General features: G+C 33.3%; 1 protein-coding gene across 2 annotated transcripts; it reads left to right on the top strand.

Annotated features, from left to right (window-relative positions):
* Positions 1–399: 399 nt before the first annotated feature.
* LOC126724927 (ubiquitin-like protein ATG12) lies at positions 400–6,285 on the top strand. 2 transcript variants are annotated; one of them, XM_050429346.1, is made up of 6 exons: positions 409–711; positions 835–893; positions 4,274–4,342; positions 4,423–4,485; positions 5,723–5,821; positions 6,065–6,285. In XM_050429346.1, the coding sequence occupies exons 1-5, from the start codon at positions 672–674 to the stop codon at positions 5,780–5,782; spliced, it is 291 nt and encodes a 96-aa protein (XP_050285303.1). In that variant the 5' UTR covers positions 409–671; the 3' UTR covers positions 5,783–5,821; positions 6,065–6,285. The 2 variants fall into 2 exon arrangements, with proteins under 2 accessions (XP_050285302.1, XP_050285303.1); XM_050429345.1 differs by lacking the exons at positions 5,723–5,821; positions 6,065–6,285 and adding an exon at positions 5,189–5,678 and having other exon boundaries at positions 400–711.
* The last annotated feature ends 643 nt before the right edge of the window (positions 6,286–6,928 follow it).

Below are 6,928 nucleotides of genomic sequence, written 5' to 3'. Positions count from 1 at the left end.
AACGAGAATTCTATTAAAAATCAAGGAAAACCGAGAACCAAACTGGTTTAGTCAGTTAAAAATAGTTTATGTTAAAAAATGTTATTTTCCTAAACTAAAACAAAGTCGTTTCTGCAAAGAAAATGACACTGTTTATGTTGAAGTTGGTTTTTTTTTTTTTTTTGGGTAAATTTCAAAACACACCATCTAAGTTTTTCTGTCTTTTTTAAGTTTCAAAACACCCTAATTTAGACTTCCGTTATCTTGTCATTCAAGTGTTATTATCTTGTCAAAACTACATTGTTTTTTGCCTTAATTAAAATTTTTAATTTTAATTTTATTATTTATTTCCTAAAAATCGTTAATTAAAAAGAAAAACTTTTCAGGTAAAGGTAGACCCACCCACCCTCCCCATAAAATCAAAATCCCCAAAACTATTCGGTGAACCCACCCATAAAATCCCAGCCTAACCCGAAAATTGAGAGAGGAAGAGGAAGAGGAAGAAGTAGACCAAGATTGAGAGGGAGAAGGAAATTGAGGTTTGAAAAATAACAAACGGAAAGCCCAATTCGGCCCAAACACTAAGCCCATAAACCTTGGAACCAATAAAACTTGCCGTGGAAATAGCAATTTACCCACATCTGAGTCTGACCCGAAACTCGTTCTTTGTTTGTTTTCAGAGGAAAATAACAATGGCAGCTGAGTCTCAGTCTCCGAGTTCTGTTAAAAAAGGTGAACAACCAAACCCTTCAAGAAAAACCCATTAATAATAAATGTTTAATTAATAGTTTTGAATATTTACTCTCAGTTATTGATTTTTTTTTTTTGGGGGGTGTTGTTTTCAATATGATGTAGTGGTTGTTCATCTGAGAGCCACTGGTGATGCTCCTATTCTCAAACAAGCGAAATTCAAGGTATTCCTTAAATGGGTTTTTATGTATTTTGTTCAAATTGTTTAGTGTTTATTACAATAACCATAATTGAATTTGAAACCCTGGGTGGACTTTGTATTTGTTTTTAGATTTTATGTGAGTTTCTGCATAAGGGTTTTTCATATAAGAGTGAATTATGGTGTGTTAAGGGTCAGCTTGAGTTCATATTCTTTAAGAAGTTTCATAAAAGACATTTTTTTTATTCTTTAATTTAATTTTATATTTATTTTAAAGTTGATGTGAATTGCCAGTATCTTATGGATGATGGATTTTGATGGAAAAAATTATTCATGAAGTGTTGAGTCTGATTTGGGAAAAATGCCAATGTTTGTGTCTTCATTGCAAGTATAAGATAGAATTTGGTTCAATAAAGCACCAATATATATATATATATATATATAAATATTTTGGGTGTACTTTTTGTGTATTTATGTTCGCATACTAAGATTTGTGGTTCCATATGTACATGAAAAACTTATCGACATAATATCACAAAGATTATTGTGCAAGTTTAATGGTTTCAACCTAAGTACTGACCTTGACTTATGGGTATGGTGGAGATAGCATCAGTTTTACTAAAACTTCTTTCCCCCGTTCTTTATGACTCTGATTTGGGGGGCACTTCCTCCTGTTGACAAGTGGTGTGTCAAAAACTTGTCAATGACATGTGTTTCCAACATATCAGAAATTTGTGCAATTATCCAACTTTAGTTGTGTAGGAACTGTATTATAGAATCAAAATTGATGCATGCCTTTTTTTTATTTAAAAAATATATGGTATAGTGTTACTTGCATGTATAGCCTGTCTGCAGTTGGCTTTGCTATCACATTTCTGTACGGAAATCCTGTTTGTTAATGCCCACAAATCCTAGATTTAAGCCAATGAGCCCTAGCACAAATGATACTTCCTTCAACTATATAAGTAGGGAGGGTGAGATCTTGTGTTCAAAACTCTCTTCTGTTTGTGTAACTTAAAATTAAAAAAAAAGAAAAGAAAATGCAATAAGCTTTAAGAGAATTTGACAATGATAGTTGAGTGTTCTTGTCTTTACTAGACTTAAAATATATAAGTAATGGAAGATGATTTTTGTGCTTCACTGATGAAACGTTTCTTGATAGCAGTTTAAATAATGAATGACAAAATGGCTTGATTTGAGGTCCAAGATTTTCTTGTTTCATGTAGTCTTAGCCATGGAAGATTAAATTGTTACTACATAAATTTTCCCATTCAAGATTTATTTTATGAGATCTCGTGTGAAGGCCAATTGATGTAAAAGTGGTGCAATAGGGTTAAAATAATTTTAATTTGGGTTTTTATTTTATTGGTTGTGTCGGTTTTGTATTTAGGGCAAAATTGTCATTTCATTCATCCTGTGAATTTAGGGTATTTTAGTAATTTAGTTGAGTCTAGAATTTTCTAGAACATCCTAAGTATTTTAGATTTGGTTTTCTTTTAGTATAAGTTAGTATTTTTACTCTTTTTTTAGTTATTACATTATTAGGTTTTTTAGTTTACAAGTTAAACTGGGATTCTTAATACTGGAAAGGTCATACCCAATGCACAAAGTTCCTACTTTTGCAGGGTTTGAGAGAGGTAATTGGTAGGCAGTCTTAATCCAAATTTTTTTGAGGAGGCTAACTATCAGACTCAAACCTGCGACTTGTCGCTTTTGGTGGAAGACACTAGGAGTCGTAATACTAATTGTACAAAAAAAGTTAACAACAACAACAAGCCTTATTCCTAAATTTTTGGTTTTGGCTATTGATCCCTAACGGATTGGATTGGTTATGGTTGGCCACATCTCTTTTTCCTCCATTCTATTTTATTTGAATTTGTACACTCTGTTTCTTCCTTAATTGACAAGTCCTTTTTTTATTACTTCTATTAATTTTAATCCTCCATTGCATGTCTTTTTTATTACTTCCTTAATTGGCAAGCCCTAAACTTGGATCAACTCACTCTTTCTTACCGGACAAATCCAATGTTGGATTATGTTCTATCATGCTTGAAAATATAAAAAATGAGCAAATATCAATAACCATTTCATCTTTCAATTTCAAGTTTCTTTGTACTTCAACTTATACACAAAACATGAGTTTATGGATAGGATAATAAATAATATTCGATTAACACAAAATTTGGTGTGACTACATGTTATTAGGGAAATGCAAAATTTTCTGTTTGAAAATTTGCTTGCCTACTTACTTCCCTCCCCTCTTTCCAGTTCCTTCTACCACTGCTAGGGGTATTGAGAAGGTGCAGAAGGATTTACTTTGGGATGCCATGGTGATTAAGTAAAAATTCATTTACTAATTTGGAAGATGGTGTGCGCTTCTATCTAGCTAGTTGTTTTGGGGGTGAGAAATTTGGTGTTTCGGGGAAGTGTTGTGGCGTTTTGCCTTAGAGGAGGAAAATGCTCTTTGGAGAAAAAGTAATGGTAAGTATGGGAGTGAATGGGGTGGTTGGTATTCAAAGGAGGGGAGGGGAGGGGAGGGGAGGGGTGTAGATGGTGTTGGTCTTTGGAAGTTTATTAAAACGGGGTGGAAGTTGTTTTCTAGGTATATCAACTTTGAACTTGGTAGAGGATCTAAGGTTCGATTTTGGAGTGATTCGTGGTGGGGTGATCAGGCTTTGAAGAATGTATACCCAGGGTTATACAGTATAGAATAAGGAGGCAGCTGTGACAGATTATTTATGCTGGAACCCAGGATCTCTGCATTGGGATGTTTTGTTCATGCGAGATATTCACTAATGGGAAATGGGGAAATTGGCAGACTTTATGGATCTCATTTATTAAACAAAATTAAGAGGATTGTTGAAAACCTAATTTGTTGGAGACCTACTAACTACTAGAGAGTAGGAGGGATGCCTCATCCAGTTGTTAATTTCTTGGCATGTTGGACGGGGAGGTTTGCAAAATATCTAAGGGGTGATAGTTGGAAGGTTGCTCCTTTGTGTCTTATGTAGGCCATTTGGAGATACTGTAATAATAGAGCTTTTGTGGGAACCTATGTTCTACAATGGATCGAACCTATGTTCTACAGTGGATCTTAAGAAGATCTTTTTACAATCTTTGTATGAATGGATGGCTATATACCATGTCATTCATGTTCTAATCTGTTGTAACTTTCCTTAATTTTACCATCTAAGAATGCACCTTGTGCATTGGGAGATGGTATATCATGACCCTTTCACAGCATGTGAAACCCGCAGCTGCAGGTCTCACATGTTGTGAGAGGGAAGTCTCGTAAGACCATCTCATAAAATATTTTCTGTGTTTTGGTTGGTGTTCCTTCTTTTCAATAAAAATTTCCTTACAAAAAATCTTGTATTCATGTGTTGAATACTCTTAATGTGGCAGATACCTGGAACTGACAAGTTTGCTAAAGTAATTGACTTTCTACGCCGACAACTTCATCGGGAAACATTGGTAAGATGATTTCTGGTGTTTTTTTGTATTTGTTGTAACCTCTGGGCTTCATAATATTAATCTCTTGTCCTTTTTTTTAGTTTGTCTATGTCAACAGTGCATTCTCTCCAAACCCAGATGAATTGGTGATTGATCTGTATAATGTAAGTTGCTGTATCTTCATTAATTTTTCTTACTATATTGTCTTCTTTATTATGGCCACGGATAAATGCTTGCTATATTGGGGTAATTTAATTAGTTATTTTTCATTCATATTGTTATTAAACTAAATATCCAATATATATATATATATATGATGATGATGATGAATTGGCTCAAATTTATTGTGAGAGTATCAACATTGTCTAATTTTTGTTTGATAGTAAAAGGTATAGTGGAAGACAAAGAAATGGCTTTGATCGGACATTCCGCTTGTTAAGCTTTCCAAATATGCCTTATTCTATTTTTGTAATTCACGATTTTTTCTGACTGTTGGCCATTGGGGATAATTATTTCTGAAAGATTATAACACCGTTAAGATATATGAAATTTAGGCTGAGGACAGGGGAGCTGCAATGCTGCATGCAATGGTTTGAAATTTGAACCAAATGTTCATTGTTTTACTGTTGTTGTGGACATCATGCTTGTTGTGTGTACTTAAAAGCAAATGCTATATTGGCATTTGATCCCTTCTAACATTGTCAAATAATATCAACCATGAATGTCTTCTTTCGTTTACTTTAATATACTTATTCTGTTTTATGTGCAAAAAAAGGGGGAGCCATGAATGTTATAGCTTGCTGTTTTGGTGTATATGGTATTCTTCATTAAAAACCCTATAAAAAAAATTCCTGTCTTTCGATGTAGATGCATAGCCCTAATACAAGTTCAAAGTGGAATAAGGAGTTCAGTTTGAAGGCAATTAGAGAAAAGTGGAATACATAAACATCATTTTGGGGGAGAAAGGCATCAATAAGAGTACTGTGAATATTGTGTTAGTTTTTCTAATAAGCAAGGAGTTGAAATATTAGTTATTTCTGTAGATTGTTTTTATGTTAAGCTCATGATGTCACACCATTGGGTAATGAGTTCTGACTCTTCCAACTAGAATTTAGACTATTCTTTGGGACTAACCCTAGGGATTTATGTTTGAACTTCCTTTGTGTGTGGGATGAGAGACTGCACATGTTTGAGGATTAGTTTGGTGCTTGAAGAGCTTAACACATCTCCTTAGTGCACATGCACACACGCACACACACACATGCATGCGCACTAGGAAGAGGGGTTCCCATGTGGTTAGCAAAAACAGTGTAAAAAACTTAATTCTCTGCTTATGTATTAAATTTCATAGCTGCTCTATCTATGACCATAACTTCAACTATTGCTACTTGGACATTGCAGAATTTTGGTTTTGATGGTAAACTGGTGGTTAATTATGCTTGTTCCATGGCATGGGGCTAACGGATTTTGGTGAAGGGTCTGCTTGTGTAAATTCATTTTGTAAGTATATTTACGATATGCATTTCATTTTTAATCTTTCAAATTTCTCCTTGGTATCATTCAGAACACCAACCACCCCCAACCCCACCCACCCCACCCCCCCCCCCCCCCCCCCCCCCAAAAAAAAAAAAAAAGAGAAACCCAAAAAAAAGGGAAAGAAATGCCAAACCAAGAACCAAAAAAATTTATAAAAAAATCAAGATCTATCCTATTAGTGATTTTAAGTGGCATCATATTTTGCAGAAACTCGGATTATTACTTCCATACAAGCAAGTAAACACGATTTGATGGTAAATTTGAAGATTGTGATTAGGGGATTGAAGATTGGAACTGAAAGTTTAGATTCATAATCATTTGAGTTGAAGCCACACTTATATTGAGTTGCTTTGCTTACAAGCTGTAATTACCTGGTTGATTGATATTCAATACATAATGATGTATTTAGCTAAAAGGTTAATGCTAAATGTGCTTCATGCCCATCATAAAATAAAAAAAAAAAAAAAAAATGTGCTTCATGTGGATTCTCAAAAAAAAAAAAAAAATGTGCTTCATGTGAGAAAAATTTGTCTAATGATAGCAGATTGACTTATCAGTATTATTGTCTCATTAAAAACAAAAACCTCATTGCATTTTAAAGCTTTCATTTACCATGTGCCATAAATTTTGAAAAGTAAGTACTTTATTTAAGTCGTGTCCTTGTACTTCTATGGGGATTTTCATCAATGAAGTGGAATGCATTATTGAAATGTGAAATAATCATGCTTGTGGATATGCCTTGTCAATTTGTTATGTGGCAAATTTGGTCATTGCAATCATGATGCAGTGCAAAATTCTCAAAGCGAACTTGTGCGCTGAAGGTAAAAATTAATATATATATATATATATATAATAAAATAAAATAAATAAATACAACTTAAATGTCAGCATATAAACTTTTTAGAAGTTTTTTCTTTTAAAAATTACGAAGAATAACATTCTCTTATAAACTCACGAAAACACCCAAAAAAAAATTATTTCTAAATTATGTAATAATTTTCTTTCCTTTTCTAATTAATTAGATTTAAAAAAAAATAATTCTACTTATATTAGAGAAATGATTACTTCAAG

Source organism: Quercus robur, chromosome 5 (assembly GCF_932294415.1).
Source record: "Quercus robur chromosome 5, dhQueRobu3.1, whole genome shotgun sequence".
Classification (NCBI taxonomy): Eukaryota; Viridiplantae; Streptophyta; class Magnoliopsida; order Fagales; family Fagaceae; genus Quercus; species Quercus robur.
This window is presented reverse-complemented; position numbering and strand designations above follow the sequence as displayed.

Bases quoted from the DNA above. Each gene is read 5' to 3' on its own strand.
- LOC126724927 (XM_050429345.1), top strand. From the start codon at position 672: ATGGCAGCTGAGTCTCAGTCTCCGAGTTCTGTTAAAAAAG. The intron at 4,343-4,422 runs GTAAGATGATTT...CCTTTTTTTTAG, and splicing joins AACTTCATCGGGAAACATTG to TTTGTCTATGTCAACAGTGC. The intron at 4,486-5,188 runs GTAAGTTGCTGT...CTTTCGATGTAG, and splicing joins TGGTGATTGATCTGTATAAT to ATGCATAGCCCTAATACAAG.